Source organism: Pelobates fuscus, chromosome 9, assembly GCF_036172605.1.
Source record: "Pelobates fuscus isolate aPelFus1 chromosome 9, aPelFus1.pri, whole genome shotgun sequence".
NCBI classification, from domain to species: Eukaryota; Metazoa; Chordata; class Amphibia; order Anura; family Pelobatidae; genus Pelobates; species Pelobates fuscus.
The window spans coordinates 102,458,526-102,484,855 of record NC_086325.1 but is presented as its reverse complement, the minus strand read 5'-3'; the positions used below and the strand labels follow the sequence as shown (position 1 = coordinate 102,484,855).

The 26,330-nt window shown below is 42.4% G+C and overlaps 1 protein-coding gene across 1 annotated transcript in view; it reads right to left on the bottom strand.

Moving 5' to 3' along the window:
* LOC134572925 (protein eva-1 homolog C-like) overlaps nt 1–22,168 on the bottom strand; it is a 74,027-nt gene extending 51,859 nt beyond the window's left edge. The window contains exon 1 of the mRNA XM_063432236.1: nt 22,046–22,168. Coding sequence (XP_063288306.1) covers nt 22,046–22,142 — 97 coding nt within the window. The 5' untranslated portion in view covers nt 22,143–22,168. The remainder of the gene's footprint in view (nt 1–22,045) is intronic.
* Between the last annotated feature and the right edge of the window lie 4,162 nt (nt 22,169–26,330).

Below are 26,330 nucleotides of genomic sequence, written 5' to 3'. Positions count from 1 at the left end.
GATTTTCAAAGTGGTCGGTGCAATACGAAATACCTTTTAAAGCTTTAAAAAAACCGAACCATTCTTCTAGATCGTACTGGGCACCCAGCTCCGTCTCCCATGACAACATGTGTTTTAATTTAACTAGGGGCTTGGCGTTATAAAACGAGTAGCATAAGGATATCGTGCCTTTACTAGTGGGGCTGCATAAAAAAGTTTTCTCTAATGGAGACATCTCAAGCGTTTTATAGTTTTTATCCGTTTCAGGTACCTTATATTGTTCTTTCAATTTGTCAATGATTACCTTACATTCCAACTCACATACATTCGTTAATCCATACTTAAGTTTCAATTTTTCCAAAGAAAGAATAGCATTGCCGTGGAAAAAATTGTCAAGATTAGTTATAGAGCATTCCTTCAACAGTTCTATTTTTAAGGATGGAATATAATCTTTCAATAATTCAATAGGCATTGCTCTATATAGGCTGGGAGAATGATCATTTTTAAAAACAATATCCCAGGCCTTAAGTGTAGTCTTGGTAGATAAAAATAACTTTGTAATTCCAGGTCTTTTCTTAGAGTTTAACCAGGGTAATTCCGACAGTCTAACCGGTAAAATTCTGGATTCTTCTATTTCCATCCATCTGGGTTTATCAACCTGATTGCCAAAGCTCACAGCCACTGCAGCGTTAGTGGCGAAATAATATTTGCGGAAATCGGGAACACCGATACCGCCATTCGATTTGTGGTGCTGCAGGGAAGTGAGCTTCACTCGAGCAGGCCTATTCCCCCAGATGAACTTCATAATTGTCGAATGAACTTTATTAAAAAATGATAATGGGATGGACAAAGGGATGGTCCTAAAAAAATATAGAATTTTTGGAAGTATCGTCATCTTAACAGATGCGACCCTCCCCAGCCATGAAAGTTCCATTCCGCCCCATCTCTCCATCTCCTTTTGTAGGTCCGACCATGCTTTCCTCAAGTTGTGATTATGCATATTTACCAAATTTTTACATAAATTAATGCCAAGATATTCCATGTAGTCGGCTCTCCAATCAAATAAATATAATTTCTTAAGGGCAATAGTTTCCGAATTTTTTAAATGAAATGGAAGGGCCTGAGACTTAGACTCGTTTAATTTGTAGTACGATATTTCGCCAAATTGAGTTAAAATGTCTTTGAGGTGGCTCAAAGATTCTTTTGGGTTTTTGACAGCCAGAATTATATCGTCTGCAAACAGGCCAATTTTGTGAGCGGATTCTTTAACAACAATTCCTGCAATTTGTGGGGTTATTCTAATTAGTTCAGCCAGGGGTTCTATTGCTAAAACAAATAGAATTGGGGATAAAGGGCACCCCTGTCTCGTCCCATTGGTTAGAGAAAACGTTTTAGACGAAAAACCGGAAGCCGAGACATGGGCGGAAGGTGCACAATATAGCGCCTTAACTGCTGTGATAAAGGATAGTGGTATGTTGAATCTTTCTAACGTTCTCCATAAATATCCCCAATGTATCCTGTCAAACGCCTTCTCTGCATCTAGAGATAGAAGCAATGAAGGCGTTTTGGTCATATTGATGTGCTGAATCAAGTTTATGAATCTTCTAGTCCCATCGGGCGCCTGTCTATCCTTTACAAAACCCACTTGATCCTTATTTATTAGCAATGGGATTAATTTGGTTAATCTATTTGCGAGAACTTTAGAATAAATCTTTGAATCATTATTGATTAGAGAAATGGGTCTAAAATTGTGGCATCTATCAGGAGTTTTACCTGGTTTTGGTAAGGTGACTATTCGTGCGCTCAAGGACTCCTCTGGCATCGTTCCCCCGGACTTATAGGAATTGAATAATTTGGTCATGTGGGGAATCAAAATTTCTTGAAAAGTTTTATAATATAAAATAGTGAATCCATCGGGACCAGGGGCTTTTCCGGATGGCATAAGTTTAATCGCCTCAGCTATCTCTTTTGCTGATATTTCACATTCTAAACTCTCCAAGTGTTCTGGAGACAACCGAGGCAACGTCACTCTGTCTAAGAATTTATCAATGGTTGTTGCAGAAGGCTGGGTAAGGTTCGAATCGCGTTCTAAATTATAAAGTTTACCATAATACTCTGCAAACATGTCACTTATTTTAGTAGGATGAAACACTTTTCGCCCCTGATCATCAAGTAAATACGCTATTTTTGATTGTGCATTCACATGCCGGAGTTTGGATGCCAAAAGAGTAGAGGCCCTGTTGCCTTTTAAGTAAAACGTTTTCCTGAGACGTCTCACCATAAGAGATGTACGATCTAAATTAATTTTGTTAATTTTAGCCTTAATTTCTCCTATCATTGCTGATATGGAAGACGAGGGACCACATTTATTGGCCTGGTTCAAATTGTACAGTTCTTTTTCCAATGTTCTTAAATTATTGCTATTAAGTTTCTTCAGGTGAGACGCTCTAGAAATAAAATGACCTCTTAACACAGCCTTATGCGCATTCCAAGACACCTCGCCAGGAACCTCGGGTGAGGCATTTTCCAAAAAATAATCGCTCAAAGCTTTCTCCGTCAATGATCTATTCACAACATCGTTTAATAAATAATCGCCTAATTTCCAGGATCTATTCGGGGCTGAAGAAGCAATTTCGTCAATATGCATTATGATTGGAGCATGGTCAGACCAGTTAATGTCTAAGATATCAGATTTCAAGATGTGCGGAATTAAAGCGTTCTGGACCATAAACCTGTCTAGCCTGGAATACATATTTTTAGAAACAGAATAATACGTAAAATCTCTTTCATTCTCATGTATCAGTCTCCAGGAATCATATAAACCACATTCAATCATGTATCTGGAACATTTGTTTGCTAATCTGTCGCTGTCCCCTCTATGTTGTTGATCATTGTCTTCTCTAGCGTTATCCAATTCACCGTCCATAACAAAATTCGTATCGCCACACATTACCAAGCTGCCTCTCACATTCTCATTCACTAAGTCCATCAATTTCCTAAAGAACTGCAACTGACCGGTGTTGGGAAAATACACGTTCACTATGGTGTAATCAATAGTGTTAAGTGAACCTATCCATATTAAATACCTCCCTTCATCATCCGTCATTACTTTGTTCGTCGAACATGCTACATTCTTGTGGAAGAAAATTGATGTACCTCTAGACTTGGATTTATAAGTGCTATGATATTGGACTGGGAAAAGCTTTGACATAATCTTATGTGTTCTATCATTTTTGAAATGCGTTTCCTGTACACAGATGACATCTGATTTGTTGGATTTTGCTTCTTTGAATAGTAAGCGTCTTTTGTGGGCGGTGTTCAGGCCTCTCACATTAAATGACATGTATTTTAAAACCATAATTTATGGAACAGCAATGCTTGATAAAGAGTAAAAGAACATTCAACTTTGTGAGAGTCCGAACAACCGCCTTCCAATAAAGAAACATCCAACAATACTGTCACAACAAACTCAAGATGTGTACATGTGTGTACGGGAATAAATGAACGAATTTGTGCAAGTCGCTGATGCCACATAATATGCATTTTTGTATGAGGTATTTCTGTGATTCGTGGTCTGTAAACATTTCTACCAAATTTTAAAGGATGGATGGTCAAAGAAAATATAAAAATAAAAATATCAACGGGGTACAAAAAACTTGGGTATACACCCCTATCAGGGGAAATAAACAAACAGTGAAAAAGGGCCATGAGGGAGAGCAAAAAAAGTCTCTCCATCTCAGGGTATTAGGCCCAGGTTGGGGGGAGAGAAGGCTGCTGGATACAAGGGGAGCAATATTAATGAACAAAAAAATAAATAAAAAATATAAATAAAAAAAAAAAAAAATAAAACAAAGAGGCAGCTGTAAAATATGACATTTTGAAAGGACAAAAATCACGGAAAAAAAAAAAAATAATAATAATAAAATTAAATATGCAATGATATACAAAAAAAAAACAAGGGACCATAGAATAATATTGATTGTAAAAGTTTGGAAAGGTTTAAGTGGTCAAATCGGTTTCTGAAATAAACCGTTAAGTCTCATGTCAAATAGTCATTGGTGTGCAACCTCTAAGGACAGTCATAACCAGGAGAAACAAGTCAAAATCCAAAGTAATCCCGCTAAAACTCCAGACTGGAGCAGAACCCAAAAGCCTGTTGCAGAGATAAAGTTTTCTCAGAACCAAGCCAGAAAAATCAATAGAGAAAAATCATGAAGATAAACGTGTATATATAAAAATAAAAATATAAAATAAAAAATCCTTAGTGAAAATAGGAAGAACATCTGAACTTGAAGTGTCGAAAGATTTACGACCGTGGAAAATGAAGACTGTAGCCCTATGAACTGGAAACTCAGGAAGTGTCCGATTTGCTTCTCTTGCTGGCCTGCAGAGGAGTAGATGGCGATAGTCTATGAGGCGATACCTGACTCCTATTCATGGATTGGAAGAGTTCCATTCCTTCCTCAGGCGACGTGATTATAAAATTCCTGCCATCCATGCGGAAAAGGACTTTAACCGGGAATCCCCATCTATATCTTATCCCTCTTCGTCTTAGTTCCGCGGTAAAAAGTTGAAATTCTCTGCGTCGCCTCATTGTTTGGGCAGAGAAGTCTTGGAAGACCTTCATGCCGCTGTAGTCCCCCGTGAGACCTGACGTGCGTACTGCACCCAGAAATTCCTCTTTAATGTGGTAATAGTGAAATCTCACTATCACATCTTTGGGTGCAGCCGCAGGCGCATTACCAGGTTTAGGCAATCTATGGATGCGGTCCAATAGCAGATCCGTATTTTTAGCAGTTGGTAGAGCTGCCTTCACCATTGCCTGGAAATAACTTTGTAATTCCAGAGAGTCTATATTTTCAGGGATCCCCCTGATCCTTAGGTTATTACGCCTACTTCTATCCTCGGCGTCCGCTAATTTTTCCGCCTGTTGGTGTACTTGCTTCTGAAGCTCTTTTACAGTTTCAACCAAATCCAGGTGAGATTGCTCTTGAGAGTGCAATCTATTCTCTATTATCTCCGTCCGCTGATTAATGCCCTCCATGGCTCCATACAAAGTGTCAAAGTCTTTCTTAAAGTCGTTTTTCAGATCGACTCTCAAGTCTTTAATGAGTTGTATTATCATGCCTGCTGATGGTGGCAGATCATCTGCCAATTCAGGTGGCATATTAGGATTGTAAGTCGCTGCCATAAACGTGGTGGTAGCCATATTGGAGGTGGCAGTGGCCATCTTGGGAGTGGAATACACACTGTCTGGTCTGGCAGCCATCTTTGTTGTGGCATCATGATTTTTACTCTGTGGTAGTGCAGAGAAATTACTGGTTTTGAGCATTTCAGCTCCTAATTCCATATCTTGGACCTCTGGGCTTTCCATAGCCCTTACTGTGCCTTTAAGAGTTTGGGGTCGGATAGCAGAGCCCCCCCCCTCCGGGACCGACAACCTAGAGGCCGAGGATCCCGATGGGGAGCGAGACCTCACACCATCCCCCCCTTTACTTGCAGCCCGGTCACTTTTGTAAGTGAGTGACCGGGCTGCTCTATGCTGAGACCGCGAGCGGCTTTCTGGGTGGTCCTTGCCGCTCGCGGGAGACACAGCTTTGTGCTCCGAGCATGCTGAGTGCTCGGAGCACTCTGAGCCGCACACAGAGGTGTCGGCTAGTGCGGCCGCGGTCCCGCCGCTCTCTGGATGCCGCGAGCGGGTCGCGACCGCACAGGCATAAGTTTTGGCATGTGAGACCGGGAGGGAGGTGGGGAGGGATTTCCCCGGCGCCACCAACGATATTTTAAGCGGCGAAACCAGCCGCGAGCCAGGCTTGGAGGCAGGGGAGTGAGCCTGGGCACCCTTACTCACCCCAGCAGCTCCTGCTCCCGATTTCTTCGTGACAGGTGCGGATTTTTCAACTTTCTTAGGTTTCTCCATGTTAGGAATTGTATTAGGTGTTAGTGTTTATATGTAGAATTTCTTCATTTAAATTGAATTGGTGCTTTATGGACAAAATTGCCCCCCTTGTCCAGGAGCCTCTCTAAAACGTGGCCATCTAAGATGGTGGCCAAGACACGCCCCCCATTTTATGTTCATTCTTTAAGACTTTTTGTTAATTGTTTGTTTACCTAGTGTTACTACTCACTGATAATCTTGTAAATTTATGTTCATGGTTTATGACTTTCACCTATCTGATCCTTCCTATCTTTTTATCCCAAATGTTATCTCCTTTTAGTTTTTCATCTCTAATTAATTACCTCAATAGCCCATGTCTCCCCACCCATAATAGTGTGTTTTATTTCTTTTCTTTTTTCTAACCTCAGACCTTATATTTCAGACTGGGCCCCTTAAAACAGCATTAACACCCAGCACTCCCAAGCAACCAAGTCCTGCTGAATCTTCAGAGCAGAGGTATCATCTCTGGAAGATTGCCCACCCCATGGTCAACAACTTACTTATAGATAGTGCACATCAGCTGGTTTCCTTAACACACCAATCAAGTTACCAAACCTCTCCTCACCTGAATTCATTTAACACACTGCATACTTACACTGGTTTACACACTCATTGATATTTGTGTGTGTTTGTATATATGATCTACATATCTATATAATACACATTTTCTCTAATGTTCTCCCTTCTATTTTTCACTTTAACACTAACTTCTCTCATCACTAAAATATCCCTATCCTTTCACTCACCTGTCCCTAGCAACACCATAATTATTACTTCCACCTTACTCCCCTCCCCTCTCTATTCATCCCATGCACTCTACACATACCTTTCCAGCCTATCTCCACCAACTCCTCCCAAATCCTCTACATACATACCCTCCTACAAAACTTTCAAATCCTACTCCCACCTTCACTTCCTTTCTATCCTTCTGCTCCTAGCTGCTGGTGATGTCTCTCCTAACCCCGGCCCCCTCGCAACAAACTCAGCACATACTAACCCAAGGATCCACACTAATCTCATACCCATCTCATGTTCCTCTAAATCCTCCTTCAATACAGCCCTCTGGAACGCACGCTCTGTTTGCAATATAACTAAATCCACTGCTGTCCATGACTTCTTCATCTCTCGTTCTATAGATTTACTAGCCATAACAGAAACCTGGCTCTCCCCCTCTGACACTGCCACCCCTGCATCTTTGTCCTTCGGTGGTCTCCAACTTACCCACAACCCAAGAAACTCTGAATGTAAAGGTGGTGGTGTTGGGTTTCTCCTCTCACCTCACTGCTCTTTTAAACCTCTTCCCACCCCCCCTTCTCTCTCTTTCCCATCATTTGAAATACACTCAATTCGCCTTTTCAAACCCTTCTCTGCTAACATTGCTGTTATTTACCGCCCCCCTGGTTCCCCTCTTCTCTTCCTTGACCACTTTGCTGCCTGGCTACCCTATTTCCTCTCTTCTAACATTCCATCCCTAATTCTCGGGGACTTCAATATTCCTATAAACCCACCTTTGACCTCTGCAGCCACCAAACTACTTTCCATGACTTCCTCCCTCGGGCTATCGCAGTGGGCAGATTCTCCCACCCATGTAGCTGGCAATACCCTTGACCTAATCTTCACTTATGCATGTACAGTATCTAATATCTGCAACACTCCATATCCACTCTCTGATCACCACCTCTTATCATTTGCTCTCACATACCCCCTCACCCAAAAACCTCAGCCTAACCCCCCTCAACTCAGGAGGGACCTTAATTCTCTTGATCTCCAACAGTTGTCAGCTGACATTGATTCACAACTGCTGTCCATCCCTTCCCTCTCCTGTCCTTCACAGGCCATCTCCATATATAACTCTACTCTTACATCTGCCTTGAACACTGCAGCGCCACTCCAAACAAGCACCTCGAGGAGGACCCGCCCCCAACCATGGCATACTAAATCAACGCGCTACCTGCAAAGATGCTCCCGTTGTGCTGAACGCTCCTGGAGGAAGTCTCGTACACAATCAGACTTTCTCCATTATAGATTCATATTGTGTTCATACAGTGCAGCCCTTGCCCTTGCCAAACAGTCCTATTTTTCCACTCTCATTAGTTCATGTTCCCGCAACCCCAGGCGTCTCTTTCACACCTTTAATTCTCTTCTTCGCCCTGCTGTGGCCACCCCCAAAACTAACCTTACTGCTGATAACTTCGCATGTTACTTCACTGACAAGATTGAACAGCTAAGGAAAGAATTCTCCCCTCCTTGCCTTTCTGTTTCTCAATCACACATAGATCATGCCTTTCCTACCCTTCAGACATTCTCCCCAGCTACTGACCAAGAGGTGGCTGCTCTTCTTTGCTCCTCTCGCCCCACCACTTGCCCGCTCTATCCTGTCCCATCTCACCTTATTAGATCTCTCTCCACTTGTCTCGTGCCTTCTCTAACACACATCTTCAACTGCTCGCTCTCCTCTGGCATCGTCCCTGCTGACCTTAAACATGCCACTGTAGTACCTATACTAAAAAAACCATCCCTCGACCCATCCACCCCCTCTAACTACCGTCCCATATCCCTGCTCCCTTTTTCCTCAAAGCTTCTGGAAAGACTTGTCTTTACCCGTGTGTCTCATTTCCTCAATTCCAACTCTCTCCTTGACCCTCTTCAATCTGGCTTCCGCCCTCTCCACTCTACAGAGACTGCCCTTATCAAAGTTACTAACGACCTAATCGCAGCTAAATCCAAAGGCCACTACTCCATACTAATTCTTCTTGACCTCTCAGCGGCCTTTGACACCGTTGATCATGCTCTCCTTCTTCAAACTCTTCAATCGCTTGGTCTCTGTGACTCTGTCCTCTCGTGGTTTTCCTCTTATCTCTCCCAACGCTCATTCAGTGTCTCCTTTTCTAATGATACCTCCTCCCCTTGCCCTGTCTCAGTTGGAGTTCCCCAAGGCTCCGTCCTTGGTCCCCTTCTATTTTCTCTTTATACTGCCTCTCTTGGCAAACTTATTACCTCTTTTGGATTTCACTACCACCTGTACGCTGATGACACCCAGCTATATCTCTCCTCCCCGGACCTCTCCCCTGCCGTCCTGCAACGTGTCACTGCTTGCCTTTCTTCCATCTCTGACTGGATGTCCTCCCGCTTTCTGAAACTCAATCTCTCAAAAACTGAGCTCCTTGTCTTTCCTCCTCCTAATACTGACCCTCCTCTTTCGCTCTCCCTCCAAGTTTGTGGTACCAACATCAGTCCATCCTTGCAAGCGCGCTGTCTTGGTGTCATACTTGACTCTGGTCTCACCTTTGAGCCTCACATCCAGCATGTTGCCAAATCCTGTAGATTCCATCTTAAAAACATAGCCCGCATCCGCCCCTTTCTTGCACCAGATACTACCAAGGAGCTTGTCCATGCTCTAGTAATTTCCCGCATGGATTATTGTAACCCTCTCCTGATTGGTCTCCCCAATAGCCGTACTGCACCCTTACAGTCCGTAATGAATGCTGCTGCTAGATTGATTTTCCTCTCTAGTCGCTTCTCTCACACCTCACCCCTCTGCCAGTCCTTACATTGGCTTCCTGTATGCTATAGGAGTCAATTCAAGGTACTAACTCACACCTATAAAGCACTGAACAACTCTAGCCCCTCTTATATCTCCTCACAGATCCATAGGTATGTCCCTTCTCGGTCTCTCCGTTCTGCCCGTGACCACCTCCTGTCCGTTGTCCGCACTCGTACGGCCAACTCGCGCTTGCAGGACTTCTCGCGGGCGGCTCCCTTCCTATGGAATAGCCTGCCTACCGCCATCAGACTCTCCCCTAGTCTTGCATCTTTTAAGAAGTGCCTTAAAACCCATCTCTTTAGGAAAGCTTATGGCCTCCAAGACTAACCCTTACCTCACATACCTGTCTCTTGCCCTCTCCTAAAGGGCAGCCCACCTTATTTGATTGTAAATTCCTGTCCTAATGTGTTTTACACCCCACCTCCTATAAAATGTAAGCTCGTTTGAGCAGGGTCCTCTTCAACCTATTGTTCTTGTAAGTTTATTTGTAATTGTCCTATTTATAGTTAAATCCCCCTCTCATAATATTGTAAAGCGCTACGGAATCTGTTGGCGCTATATAAATGGCAATAATAAATAAATAAATACCTGTCTCTTGCTCTTTCCTAGAGGGCAACACTCTACTCTCTCCTCCAGCTCTGTTTCACTCCCACCTAATTTGATTGCTATTTCCTGTCCTAATGTGTTTTATACCCCACCTCCTATAGACTGTAAGCTCGTTTGTGCAGGGCCCTCTTCAAGCTATCGTTTCTGTACGTTTTCTTGTAATTGTCCTATTTAAAGTTAAACCCCCCTCTAATAATATTGTAAAGCACTATGGAATCTGTTGGCGCTATATAAATGGCAATCATAATAATAATAAAAACTGTGTACTGTGACAATATTGCAATATTGTGGCATAATGGTGGGTTTAACACGATATAGCCATATGGTGGAACTGAATCCCTATATATATATATATATATATATATATATATATATATATATATATATATATATATATACTGAAATAGGTGATTTTAGCTGTATTCTTGTGTGTGTGCAGTTCCCTAATTTGTATTTGCTATAAATTTTGGTCTCTAAGGCAGCACCACTGCATGTTACGGGTGTGCCCTAAATTCCCTTTTTTCTATGTATGCTTGGAGTCCAGACCTGATTCCTTTTGGGTTAAACATTCTCTGACCCTAGATGCTGGGCCTCAGCCATCCTTAGATAGCATTTGTCTGGCTTCAGAGTCAGCCCATCTCACTTTATCCTATCAAGTATGTCCCCACCATGCAAGAGACCACAATGTCTTCCAGGTATGCACAGGCATAATCCTGAAGGCTGTCTAGGAGGTGGCTTCAGGCCAAATCACATCACCTGAAACTGATATGTTCTGCAGAGAATGAATACCAATTTTTGTACAGCTTGGGGGGAAAGACATCTGCCAATAACCCTTGCAGAAATCAATGGTAGTCAGATAGGTCCCCCAAGACATGCGATCGAGTTCGTCCAACCGGGGCTTGTTATTTAGTCTCTGATAGTCAACACAAAAATAAGTGGTCCCAACCTGCTTTGGGACAAGCACCACAGGAGAGGCTCACGGACTATTAGATGGTTTGATAACTCCAAGGGCCAGCATCTGCCTAATTTCCTGCCACATTCCTTCCATAACTGCATCTGGATATGTTAAAAAGGTTGTATCTGGTGTGCCTGTTCATGTGTTTCTACCTCGTGCACTGTTGGAGTTGTATACCCGGGTTCGATGGGAACGTCTCCTTCCACTCCTACAGCAGTAGCTGGACCAAGTATTACTGTTATTCCCCAGTAGACCATTCCTGTGTAATTGTCTCATGTATTGTAAATTCCCCCCTTCATAATATTGTAAAGCACTGCGGAATTATTTGGCACTATATAAATACCAATAATAATAATAATGAGACACATGGAGGGGGAGGGAATGAGACACATGGGGTGACTGGGTGGAAAAGGGAATGAGTCAAATGGAGGGGGTGGGGGAGAGAGGGAATTAGACAAATGGAGGGGTTGAGAGAGGCTGGGGTGGGGGGGGGGGGGAGACTGAATGAGACTGTAAGCTTGTTTGAGCAGGGCCCTTATCTACATATTGTTCCTGTGAACCAGTTTCTCTTCTTAAAAAAACATACTTGTCTGAAATCTTGTGGTGCTACTGGTAATTGCTTTATTTAAGCAGACCTGTCACACAGAGCTTACCATTTGTTAAGACCTGCAGTGGTTATGGTACTGCGGTCTCCTATTCCTCTCCCAATAGCTGAGCATAAGTGATTATAACTGCAGTAGGGTGTAGAGGAATAGTGTAGATGAATGCAGCTTCCAAGATGATTCTCCCCAGCAAGTAGAATATTCCCCAAGCATGAGCCTAGACTTCATGAAGGGTGTAACAGGAATAACTTTTATTGATGCCACACGGCTTTTTTACTCCCACAGTACACAAAATAAATAACCAATCAGAGTACAGGTTTACAGTACCACACTCCCTCTCTCTGCCTGGGAGATATTGAGATAAGTTAAGGAATAACCCAATTATCTCCAGGCACAGGGCACACAATTTCCCCCAAAATTAGAACACCCCTTTATACAACAGGTATCCCCACATATTACATATCCCCTGATAGCCCCGATCTGGGAGACCAACAGATTCAAATTTCACCCGGATCGGTTCAGGGGTTCTCAAAAAGTGTGGAAGTCATAATTTACCGACCACACACGAGGCTCCTGCCCAAAACAGTTCCACGAACTCGGCGTGTGCGGTCGGTCAATTCAGAAAATGGCATAAAAACTAATAAAGTTTTCCTGGCTTATAGGAGCGTTTGATCCCCTTGTTCGTTTGAAGCAAACTACCGAATGGTGCTCTCCTGGCTGTTCGGCAACTAAAGGAAACAGGCGTTCATATGTTTCAGCGGTGGTTCGTGAAGTCGAGTGTCCGATTTTAGTTTCAGACGACCAAGTCCCGCTGCCTCCTTTCGTGCAAACAAGATGGCTGCCGTTTTCTGTTCCATGTGGCATTCGGCTATACGAACGGCGGCCGCCCAGAGAACACTTAATAGACAGTTCTCTTTGAAGTTAATGAGCCAGGAGGGTGGTCAGTGTTCGGTAGTTTTAAACCGCCAAACCAATAAATCCAAAATAAACTAAATGTTGCAGAAAATCACGTACACAGAAGAAAATGCCGAAACACAGTCTATTTTCTTCACAATACTCCCACTTAGTTCCATGGGTCGGCGTACCCGCCTAGACCCTGCCAAGTTGATTTGGCGGGAAAGACCATCTGCATTGCCATTCTACTTGCCAGGGCGGTATTGTAATGTAAAATTGTAGGGTTGCAACGCTAAGCTCCAGCGAAGCAGCTGGGGATTATCTCCAGAGACTCGGTTGAGCCAAATGAGGGGTTGTGGTCGGTTAGTAGGGTAAAGGCACGACCATAAAGGTATGGTTGGAGCTTCTTTAGGGCCCATACTAGAGCCAGGCATTCTTTTTCCACGGTGGCATAGCTGACTTCTCGGGGCAGTAACTTGCGACTGATATATGCCACTGGGTGCTCCATTCCATCTTCCTCCACTTGGCTCAGCACGGCTCCTAGCCCAAACATAGAGGCATCTGTATGAACGAGAAATGTTTATTAGGGTCTGGGGCCGCCAATACTGGAGCTTCTCTTAAGGCAGTTTTAAGTCTCTGGAACGCCGTTTCACACTCCGGGGACCATGCTACTTGTTTGGGTAGGAACATTTTGGTTAAGTCGGTGAAGGGTTTGGCTAGAGTGCTATACTCAGGGACGAATTTTCTATAGTACCCTGCGGTGCCTAAGAAGGCCAATACTTGCGTCTTGGTGCAGGGCTGGGGACAATTTGCTATGGCCTCTACTTTGGCTGGTTCGGGGCGCTGTTTCCCAGACCCTACTCTATGCCCTAGGTATTGGACCTCTGCCATGCCCACATGGCATTTCCCGGGCTTTAGGGTGAGACCGGCTTCTTGTAACCTCCCAAATACCGTAGCCAAGTGCGTCAGGTGGGCCTCCCATGTGCCGCTATAGATAGCAATATCATCTAGGTAGGCACATGCAAAGTCCTGCATTCCCTTCAGAAGTCGGTCCGCCATCTGTTGAAAAGTAACCAGGGCATTCTTCATCCCAAAGTGCATAACCTGAAATTGGTATAGGGGTGATGAATGCTGACTTAGGGATGGCGGCCGAGTCTAGCGGGATCTGCCAATATCCTTTGCACAGGTCTAGGGTAGTTAGGAAGTGCCCGCTGGCCATGCGATCGAGCAATTCGTCGATCCATGGCATGGGGTATGCATCTGTGATAGTCCGGTAGTTCAGTTTCCGGTAGAAAATTTAAACAATTTCCTTTAACCCCCTTAGTGACCAGACCGTTTTTCAATTTTCTTACCGTTAAGAACCAGGGCTGTTTTTACATTTCTGCGGTGTTTGTGTTTAGCTGTAATTTTCCTCTTACTCGTGTTGATAATGGTGAGCGGCTGCCCTCGTGGTGGTGGTGATGGTTGGTCCCAATTGCCTCTGCTCCACTGTGGGCAATGTATTTTGAAGTGCCCTGGCTGATTACATTGGTGACATACCAATGGTGGTCTCCGGTTGTTGTTAGGCTGTGTCATAGGTGGTAAAGAGTTCGGTCTGGGAGCGGTCACAGGCCCTGGCATTGGAGCGCTGGACCTCACCAGATGACGGTTTCCACTGGCCTCTCCTTTTCTTCCCTCGTGATGCTCATTCGCCAGCTTGGCCGCTTCCTCGACTGTGGCTGGCTTCCTATCTCGGACCCAGTCTCTGGTGTCTGCAGGTGTATGATCAAAGAATTGTTCTAGCAAGAGGAGTTGCGGAACCTCCTCTAGCGTAGTGGCTTGACAGCCTTGTATCCAGTTTTGGGCTGCCCGATACATTCTCCCCAGCAAGTAGAATATTCCTCAAGCATGAGCCTAGACTTCATGAAGGGTGTAACAGGAATACCTTTTATTGATGCCACACAGGGTTTTATGAGAATCCTCCTAAAAGAGGACCTCCCACAGTACACAAAAGAAATAACCAATCAGGGTTTACAGTAACACACTCCCTCTCTCTGCTTGGGCATTATTGAGATAAGTTAAGGAATAACCCAATTATCTCCAGGCAGAGGGCACTCAATTTTTCCAAAAATTAGAACACCCTTTTATACAACAGGTATCCCCACATATTACATATCCCCTGATAGCCCCGACCTGGGAGACCAACATAATCAAATTTCACCCGGATCAGTTCAGGGGTTCTTAAAATGTGTGGAAGTCATAATTTACCGACCACACCCGAGGCTCCTGCCCAAAACAGCTCCACGAATTCAGCGTGTGCGGTCGGTCAATTCCGAAAATGGCATAAAAACAAATAAAGTCACAAATGGATCCTCCTGGCTCATAGGAGCCCCTTGTTCATTTGAAGCAAACTACCGAATGGCACTCGTTAAGTCGAGTGTCCGATTTTAGTTTCAGACACTCGACGACCAAGTCCCGCTGCCTCCTTTCGTGCAAACAAGATGGCCGCCGTTTTCTGTTCCACATGGCATTCGGCTATACGAACGGCGGCCGCCCAGAGAGCACTTAATAGACGGTTCTTTTTGAAGTTAATGAGCCAGGAGGGTGGTCGGTGTTCGGTAGTTTTAAACTGCCGAACCAATAAATCCAAAATAAAGGAAATCTTGCAGAAAATCACGTACACAGAAGAAAATGATCTAAAACAGATATAGACAGGCAATCTGAGAATCAATAGAGAGAATAGATACTAGGTTTTATTTTCACACAAGAAAGCCAACATTAAGTGTTGGGGATTTTTTTTTTTTACGTGTTATGGTAATCAGGTCTGTGCTTCCCAAACAGATTTACATTTACAGAAAGTGTAACACCCACTGAAACATGAAAAAATGAAAATATGAACTTTTAATAGTATTAATTGAAGAATTACTTAATTGTATAACATGAGTCAAGCCAGATGGTTAGAAACCTGCAAACTTATATCTATCATGACACGTTCACTTTAAAGTTTCCTATTCATCTAATTTTGCAGGAACCTAACATTGATTGGCTGATAAAACACTCAATAAATACCAAATAGCCCTGCGTGATGATTAGTTAAGGTTTGGGGCCACAATGATGCTCACCAGACACTGTCATTGGCTGTAGCATTGAGCCCGCAGTTAGCAAATGAACAAGAATTAACCGAATGATAATCTGTCGGTGAGCCATTGAGTCAATCGGTATATAGTGAGTTTGTATTCTTTCTCAGACTAAATGACCGAAAATAAGAATATTTTATAATGTTGCAGTACTTCGAAGACGAACGCACATATATATTTATCACATGTGTAAACATGGATGTTTCTTTTTTTCTTATTTTATTTAACTTGAAGTTTAAATATTTTTATTTATATCTATGTATTTGAGATGGTAAAGTTTACAAAAGTGTTATAGAATGTGAACTGGATATTTCTTTTTGTAACGGACATTCCCTGCATTGCATGATATGATGGTATATAAATTACAAGAACAGCACATTATATATGCGATAACCTCAAAGTCTCCTTGAAACAAATCAAACCCTAAAAAATATATATATATTTACTTACCGTAGATTAAATATAAAATGAAACAAGAGGACATTATGAGACATTTTTACATTACGTAGAGGCAGGGGTCAAGTCCTGGGGGAAAAAGTGTGGGAACTCACCCAAGATTCCCGCACCCCCCAACCCCCCCCCCCCCCCCAAAATTAAATAATTTATACTCCTATGCATATAGTGCAGTGCAGGGTGTGTATAATGCATGTAGTGTGTTTGTAGTGAATGCAGAGTATGAATAATGTATGTAGTGTGTTTGTAGTGAGTGCAGAGTGTGTGTAATGAATGTAGTGTGTTTGTAGTGAGTGCAGAGTGTGTATATTGAATGTAGTGTGTTTGTAGTGAGTGCAGTGTGTATAATAAATGTAGTGTGTTTGTAGTGAGTGCAGAGCGTGTATAGTGAATGTAGTGTGTTTGTAATGAGTGCAGAGTGTGTGTAATTAATGTAGTGAGTGCAGAGTGTGTAGAATGAATGCAGTGTGTGTAGTGAATGTAGTGTTTGTAGTGAGTGCAGAGTGCATAATGAATGCAGAGTGTGTATAGTGAATGTAGTGAGTGCGTATAGTGAATGTAGTGTGTTTGTAGTGAGTGCAGAGTGTGCATAGTGAATGTAGTGAGTGCATAGTGTGTATAATGAATGTAGTGTGTTTGTAGTGAGTGCAGAGTGTGTATAATGAATGTAGTGTGTTTGTAGTGAGTGCAGAGTGTATATAATGAATGTAGTGTGTTTGTAGTGAGTGCAGTGTGTATAATAAATGTAGTGTGTTTGTAGTGAGTGCATAGTGTGTATAGTGAATGCAGTGTGTTTGTAGTTAGTGCAAAGTGTGTATAATGAATGCAGTGTGTGTAGTGAATGTAGTGTGTTTGTAATGAGTGTAGAGTGTGTATAATTAATGCAGTGTGTGTAGTGAGTGCAGAGTGTGTAGTGAATGTAGTGTGTTTGTAGTGAGTGCAGAGTGTGCATAATGAATGCAGAATGTGTATAGTGAATGTAGTGAGTGCAGAGTGTGTATAGTGAATGTAGTGTGTTTGAAGTGAGTGCAGAGTGTGTATAATGAATGTAGTGTGTTTGTAGTAAGTGCAGATTGTGTGTAATGAATGCAGTGTGCGTGTGCTGGAAGATGCGTGTGTGCGGGATGATGTGTGTGTGTGCGGGATGATGTGTGTGTGTGTGTATGTGCTGGATGATGTGTGTGTGTGCGTGCTGGATGATGTGTGTGTGTGTGTGTGTGTGTGTGCTGGATGATAGGGGGGAAGCATTTTTTTTAATTTATGTGTTCATATTTTTTTATTCCCCCTTCCCTGCTTCTTACCTTGCCAGGGAGGGGGGAGATCACCTGGTGGTCCAGTGGTATGGTGGAGAGAGCCAACCGCTGCACACGGGGGCCCAGCACACTCTGTGTTCCCTCTCCAGGCCCTTTGTATATCTCTTTCTTCCTACCACAACCTTTGTGTTTCTCTTTTCTCCTCACAGCCCTTTTGAGTCTCTTTCTTCCCCCAGCCCATTTGTGTGTCTCTTTCTTTGCACCACCACTTTCTGTGTCTCTTTCTCCCACCACAAGCCCCTTTGCCTGGCTTTTTCCTCCCAAACCATACAGACATAGATATACAGGTACAAATACATACATGCACAAAGGCACAACCATACAGACACATAGTCATAAAAGGAACACACAGTCATACAGAGACAAACAGACGAAAGGCATACAGAGACATACATAGACATATACTGCTTGTGATGAGAGGAGGAGAGGGATGGCTGCTAGTGATAGGGGGATAAGGGATGGCTGCTAGTGATGGCAGGGAGATAAGGAATGGCTGCAAGTGATGGGAGGGAGAGAGGATGCTAGCTGTTGGTAACAGAGAGAGGAGGATTGCTGCTAGTGATAGGGGTGAGAGAGGGGTGGCTGCTAGTGATGGGAGGAGAAGGGGTTGGCTGCTGGTGATAGGGGTGAGTGAGGGATGGCTGCTAGTGATAGGGGAGAAAGGGATTGGCTGCTAATGATAGGGCAGAGGAGGATGGCTGCTAGTGATAGGGGTGAGTGAGGGATGGCTGCTAGTGATAGGGGAGAAAGGGATTGGCTGCTAATGATAGGGCAGAGGAGGATGGCTGCTAGTGATAGGGGTGAGTGAGGGATGGCTGCTAGTGATGGGGAGAAGGGGATGGCTGCTAGTGATAGGGGTGAGTGAGGGATGGCTGCTAGTGATGGGGAGAAGGGGATGGCTGCTAGTAATAGGGGAGAAAGGGATTGGCTGCTAATGATAGGGCAGAGGAGGATGGCTGCTAGTGATAGGGGAGAAAGGGATTGGCTGCTAGTAATAGGGGAGAAAGGGATTGGCTGCTAATGATAGGGCAGAGGAGGATGGCTGCTAGTTATAGGGGTGAGTGAGGGATGGCTGCTAGTGATGGGGAGAAGGGGATGGCTGCTAGTGATAGGGGTGAGTGAGGGATGGCTGCTAGTGATGGGGAGAAGGGGATGGCTGCTAGTGATAGGGGTGAGTGAGGGATGGCTGCTAGTGATGGGGAGAAGGGGATGGCTGCTAGTAATAGGGGTGAGAGAGGGATGGCTGTTAGTGTTTAGGGGAGAGGAAGCATAAGAGGAATACAAGTGAGGTGGCACTGTTGGACCAATAAAACACAGAGCTCCACATGAACTATAAGATTTATCTCTGTGGAGCTCTGTGCTGGATATATAATTATTTAATGAAAAAATAAATAAAACATGGCTACTTACTGTTGGTGGTGTAAGTAGCTGAAAAGAGATCTTCTTACTCCTCCCTGCTCGGTAATCCTCTAGCACTGCCTGACACGAAGTGAAGTTAAATGCCCCGCCCACTGCAGGCTTCACTCCTCACTAAACTACCGCAGGGGAGAGTAGTGTGAGCAGGCACATCGCCTGCATCTTGACAGCCATCAGACCACCAGCAGCAGCAGCAGCAGCAGACAGTGCATTGTGGGCGGCACTATGCTGGGGACTGGGAGAAATGAGGCAGCACAGCGACATTGCACCCCCTGGGCCAGTCCTGCAGGATCACTAGCGGGAACGGCGTTCCTGCTTTGGAAAAAGTGCAGGAACGCCGTTCCCATGCGTTCCTGCAGGACTCGAGCCCTGCGTAGAGGGAAAGAAGTGGTTGGGTGATGTCTCCATTCATCCACACAAATTAATTATTTTCCACCATAGTGCTTGCTACTGGTGTCAAGTATTGTCTTCCTGTAACCTAACCAATTTAATATCATATCACAGATATTAACCCCTTAAGGATAGAGGCAATTATACAAGTTCTGATCAAAAACATAATCTTGATTTTGAGCTATATGTCTGTTCAACCTCAATTTACCTCTTTCAGATTAGGTGTATCCACACTTATTATATACCTTTCTCTGGACTTTCTGCATGGGTTGTCAGGCAGGCCCCCAATATATAATTAAGAAAATCACATAATTATGTAAAAATAATACTTATCCAAATATATAATTAAATATTCTATCTATCAATAATTTCATTCTCAGTGTACTTTGACATTAATCCACATATATAATTTTAAATATATATATTCTTTATAAGTGCATATTTGTATATGATTTATACATAGTTAAGTTATTTAACTAATTATATGTTGAAATGATATGATGGGGATCTGCCTGACAACCAAGGCAGTCCCACTGCAGTCAACCTTGCAATCTGGCGAATTCGAGTCATGTGATCACGGTGTCATCACGATCACATGACTTTGATCATTGAGATTGGCTGCAAGGGAACTGCCTCTGTTGTCAGGCATGTCAAGTATGCTAATTGAAGGGAGGGCCCGTTATTAGGGTGTTCTATGCCACTCTAACAACGTTAAATCCCTCCTTTATAGGATGGCATTGGAAGCCTTAACATTGGGAAAGGGTTAATGTTTTGTAACAAAAAAGAAAAACAATAAAATTTAAGAGCAATGAAAATAACCACATTACATCTAATAACTGTTTGTAAATATATTTCTCTTAGGACCATAACATAATAAATTAGCATCTCTTTCTGATTATTGAATTCTGAATAATCAGACCTCAATGCAATTAAAATGTAATTTACATAACATCATTTCAGTGTTTCAAACATTGACTAATTTTACAATTGATTATTATTTAGGAAAGTTACATTTAGGACTATATTTTCCTATTTAATTCTGCTGTATAATAGATGTCTGAACAGATCTCACTAACATGACCCACACGGAGAATCAGTACTTACCTGCCTCTCCCTAGCATTATATAGGTACATCAGGGAGTTCCTCAAAATTCTAAACAGACAATTACAGGGTAATTCACTAAAAGGAGAACTGCTTGGTATTCCAAGTTCATTTAAAAATAGGCTAAAATAGCTGAATCTGAAACATTTGAAAAAGTCTATTCTATTATCAGTTGTGCTATTTTGGCCTTAACTCAGCAGTTTTACTGTTTTGATGTTGAATGGAAAAAAGCCACAACTTTGCCTAGGAAAAAAGTAACCCAAAAAGTATTATTTTATTTACAGACCATGAACAAACAATGAAACAATTAAAATATGTATTAACTGGCAATGCATTACTTTTACATACATACAACACAATGTTTTACATTTGTGTAATGAAACAAACATAAATCCGTCATTTAGAGACAAATCATGAAACGTAAAGAGCCTAACACACCTCACATAACATTGTGCCACTACATGTATATTCAGTATTTTTAGTGTTGTCACATATTGCTCGCTACTCTTGTACATAGGAAATCCATCTGCTGATATCAATACTGAATCTAGCAGAGCTAATTCCTTAGGGTTAGAAGTAGGGTGAGAGTTCAGTTTAGGGGTTACAGTTAAGGGTAGTGTTAACCACACAAATTAAAGATAAAGATAATTGTAGGGTTAGGCCTACTTTTTTCTGTGACTTATCTTACTGTAACTTTTTGTCTTATTTTTGATTCTTTTTTTTTTTTTTTTACTTTTTCCTGGATTTGTAACTGCAACCGGGCAAAACTAGTTAGAAAAAGAATAATATTACAAATGTTTTCTGCGTGTGTTTCCTTGTGATTGTCTGCATGACTTACCCAATTAACCAATTACCCAATGACATAGCTATCAAAAATGTGAAATATTCTTTGTAATGCAATGCTTATAAATCACACTCTGAAAGCCTTGTAATCCCTCTTTGAGCTATTGAATCGTTGGGAGGTATGGGTTTTTCCCTATAGTGTAGTAAAAGATGAAACGTTATGTAGGTTAGGCTAGTGTTATTATACAAAATGTGTTCACAAACATTTACTCAACGTATACCATTCTTCACTACTGAAACGAAAAATAGGACATTGCAGTGTGGCTCAGACGTTGTGTTACCTGTGAACTATAACATGAAATAAAGTCACCTTTATAGCATGTTATGGCATATGTATTCTTTCAGATGAGTTCAAAAGTGGAACACTCATCTTTGCATGAGTTAAAAAAAATTAAAATCACCTATGACTTTTTCATGAGATGCTTCATAAAATGTATTTAACGATTTAACAAATTACTTCACAATCCATTTGAGACAAGGAAAAGGCAGGGTAAACACTGCAAATGAAGAGGATATATAGAAACTTTGTTTAATTTCTCCTAATCCTTTTATGCTTGGTCTATGCTGATTGCTAGGCACAAAGGACAGAACTCATAACAGTGTCTGAAAGGGAGTCATGGTGGACGCACTCAGTCACCGGATAAAGACGTGTGGATGTGTACCATACTTCATAAATACTTACTCGTTAAATACAGGAATTAGTAAATATAATATTACAATTCCTGGGAAGTGACAGTTACACTTGATATCTATGGGAAATTTGCTATTCAGTTACCCATGAAATGCTCATCTTACATAATAGATTTTAGGTCTAGTTGTTATTTTTTTTTAAAGTTCTTAATGTTAAAAAAACAACAACAACAATAATAATACTGTTTGGATAAAAGTGCTCACCTGAGAACTCCGGAGCAGGTGCTGTCAGTGCTGGTAACATCAAAAACATGATCGAGAGTTTAGTATTAATCACAGAAGTGATGCGGAAGGCTTGCATTGTGAAAGTCTTCAGTACCAAGCAAAACAGTGACCAAACACATTGTCAGGCATTAATGCCTTCTCCAGCTGATACTGAAGCTCCCATTATACAAGGACAATAGACCATTTTGTAGGACAGTTTTTAACCCCTTCACTGCAAGCCACGATTAAATAGACTGACTGAGTGATGTGTAATATACAGACTAGGAAACAGTTTTTACCACGTTTAGGACACTAAATATTTTTTAAAATATGTTCTTTTTTCCTTTTCTAAAAAATAAGTACTAAACCTCATTTGGAAGAATTAATCATTTTGTATAGTAAAAAATGAGAAACCAGCGCACTCCCTATCTACTAAACAGCTACTTTTGTGCTGACAGATTTTGCTAGTTTTATTAAAAACACCTAATCTAGGCAAAAAACAATGGGGATTTAGTTACATTATATGATCATACATTGCATAAACCTGCCACAACGTCAATATACCCCATATTCATCAGGTCCTACTCGAACAACCAACTCTCTACTAAATGAGCTACTCACTTGGGAAAATCCTCTTGAGTTCTACGCAGTACAAGGCTAAATAGGATCCTGGGGTGAGGCACCTGTGACAGGGAAGGGTGCAGAACCAGGGAGCTGGCTAGATTCCTATATATATATACATATGAAAAAATAAGGGGTTCATTGCACTCAACTTAACATGCTTAAATGGGGTGCCACAACGTCAATAGAATATGGGGTACATTGACGTTGTGGCAGGTTTATGCAATGTATGATCATATAATGTAACTAAATCCCCATTGTTTTTTGCCTAGATTAGGTGTTTTTATTAAAACTAGCAAAATCTGTCAGCACAAAAGTAGCTGTTTAGTAGATAGGGAGTGCGCTGGTGTTTTACTGTATGTATATGGCCTCCCCCAGCAGCACCCCATTTAAGCATGTTAGGTTGAGTGCAATGAACCCCTTGTTTAATCATTTTGCACATCAGGCCAAGAACACAATGTTTTTTTCCAGTTGTAGATTGATCCTGTTAGCTGCAGTGGCGTATCCGGGGGCAACGGGGCAATTGATGAGGGGGCTTCCGATGGCCCTTTTCCGCTGCTGCCGTACTATCTATGGCACTTGTAGATAGAAACGCATTGGCAGCACCAGTCTCCGCCTCCTCACAATAGGATCCGCCCCCTGTTTAGGCCCGCCCCTTGCACTGATCCTTTCCTCGGCAGCACATCTCCCACTGGAGAAACAGGGAACAGGATTCCCCCCTCCCTGATAAAAGGTAAGCTTCAGGGAAAACGCTATTTTTTTTCTTCAGCCCCCCAAGTGCTGCCCCTATGCCCTAATACACCCATTACCATCCACTAGAGCCCCTAACCTCCCCTACAAAAGCCCCCTTACTCTTTACTACACTCCTAACCCCCCACTACAGCCCCTAACACTCCTACTAAAGCCCCTTACTCCTTACTACAGCCCTAAACCCCCACTACAGCCCCTAACCTCAATGGCCGCACAGTTTGCACACCCCAAAGGCCGGCCCTGGGCAGCAGCGAAGCAGGGCCATCGGAAGCCCTCTCATCGTGCTGCACTTCAAACTGCTGCTTCTACCCCCTACAGCAGCCCCTACACCCAAATACATTACCTACTCTCCAAATGTAGCTTCTATCCCCCACTACAATGCCTACCTTCCAAATGTAGCTCCTATCCCCCACTACAGTCCCTAACTCCCTAATGCGGCTCCTATTCCTCCACTACAGTTCCATTCCCACACTAAAGCCCCTAACACCCATACTACCATCCCTAACCCTTCTACCATAGTCCCTTACTCCTCACTGCAGCCCCTATCCTACACTACAGTCCCTACCTCCTATATGCAGACCATATCCCCCACACTACAGCCTCATTCATCCCAACTTCAGCCCATATCACCCCACTACAGCCCCATTCTCTGATGACAGTTGCTACCCCCCACTACAGCCCCTCTCACCAATTGCTGCCCATATCCCTGATTGCATCCATTACCCCCACTATAGCCCCTATCCCCCTACTCCATTTTCTAACCCCCAATTTACAGTCCCTAACCCTTCTACTACAGTCCTTACCCCCACTGCAGTCCCTATCCCCCACTACAGCCGCTATCGCCCCACTACAGCCCCTGCCCCACAATAGAGCTCCTAGCCCATAACTCCTCAATTACTGCCGTTGTTTCCCCATTACAGCCCCTATCAACCCACTACAGCACCTCCCGAGATTAGGTTCTGGATCTGCCCCTGGTTAGCTGGACATGGATTTAGATAATTGTAGGTCACTAACTTTTCTAAAAAACAGATTTATGACTTATTTATGTCTCGACATTGTTAACCATATGTTGTTTTTTGTTCGATTCCTATTAACACCTTAAATATAAGTAAACTTTAAATAGCACTTTTTAACATTTACCTTATTTCCGGACGATTTCTTACAATCTGCATTGCAGCTGTTGAGAACACACATAACTGTACAACCAAAGCAAAATACTTGTATACATACAATGTGAGAGTATTAAAAGATAATATATTATGATAATCTATTTACAAAAATTTATTTGGAATGCAAAATCTGGACATTGTTCATGCTGTTTGCAATTCAGACTCCAAATGAGCCTGAATTAGGTCCAGTTTCAGCTGCTGAATGGATACAATTTGGACCTGAATGTTTTAAATCCAAGCCTGGATTTAAAAAAACAAACTATTAGCTTGCTGTCAGCTTTAGCAACCAGTGGGCAAATTGTTACATATTCCTCAGCAATGAGAGGGTTAACTATATGGTGGCTGGCCAATGTCAATGATACCTCCGTGTTACTTTAAAAGAGGTTTGAAACCTCCCTATGCCACCACCTACTACATGACATACTTTACTCCAGAATAGCAGTCAGATCTCTCCTTGTATCAAGAAACTATTACCCAACAAATTAAAGATGATTTTCCATAATCTTATGTTTTTGCAAGTATTCATCCAATTGCTGTTTCCACATCTGTACAGACTCTGATAAAACCACTTCTTCAGGCAGAGAATGCCACATCCTTATTCTCACTGTAAAAAAAAATCGTTTAATTGCCTTAGATTAAATCTCCTTTCTTCCAGTCTAAATGTGTGACCTTATGTCCTATGCATAGTCCTATATATTTAATAGATTTCCAGACAATGGTTTGGAGTGAAGGTAGAGATAAAAAACAGGTTGCGCCACATGTTGGTGAGAGATGGTTTGTAGTGGCCCAGAATATATTTATATAATTAGGGCCGGCACTAGCATAAGGCCACACAGGCGGCTGCTTTAGGACAGGGGTAGAAGAGCTTGTTTTCATCTATCTGGTCTGACTGTGAGAGCGCCAAAGTGCTTCCTATCACACCGTGGAGAGGGAAACAACCTCCTCTACCGCGTTCCGTGGCTCAGCCATGCTACAAGATAGAGAGACGTGAACTGGCAAGGAGGGAGAGAAGGGGACAGAAAGTTCAAAGGAAAAGCTATTTGCTCTGCATATCTGCCCACAACCTCCCCTACATATCACACCTGACATACTGGATGCATGGAGTTTCCATTTCTTTTATAGCTATTTTTTTTTTGTCAAGATAATATAGTATAATAATAATTAGTATTTATATAGTGCCTTTCTCCCAGTGGGACTCAAAGCATTTTTCAGCACACCCTCTCAGAATTAACCAAACCGGCAGCTGAATAGTAATAGATGTTATTATTACCCAATTGATGGTACTCATTTTATTGGAAAGATGAAGGGCTTTAACCTGTGACTTTGCATTTTTGAACAGGATGTGTAGTCAGGCAACATACCAACTGAGCTACCAAGAAAATTTGATGTTAAAGTGGCAATGTCATTTGAAGAGTCTTTTCAAAGACTCCCCAGTGGTGACAGTGGTGTAGGTCTATGGATGATCCTCCATAGATATTCTCAAATATGTACAGTGAGGAAAAAAAATATTTGATCCCCTGCTGATTTTTAATGTTTGTCCACTGACAAAGAAATGGTCAGTCTATAATTTTAATGGAAGGTGTATTTTAACAGTGAGAGACAGAATAACAAAACAAAACAAAAATCCACAAAAACGCATGTCAAAAAAATTATAAATTGATTTGCATGTCAATGAGTGAAATAAGTATTTGATCCTCTATCAATCATCAAGCTTTCTGGCTCCCGGGTGTCATTTAAAGAGGGAG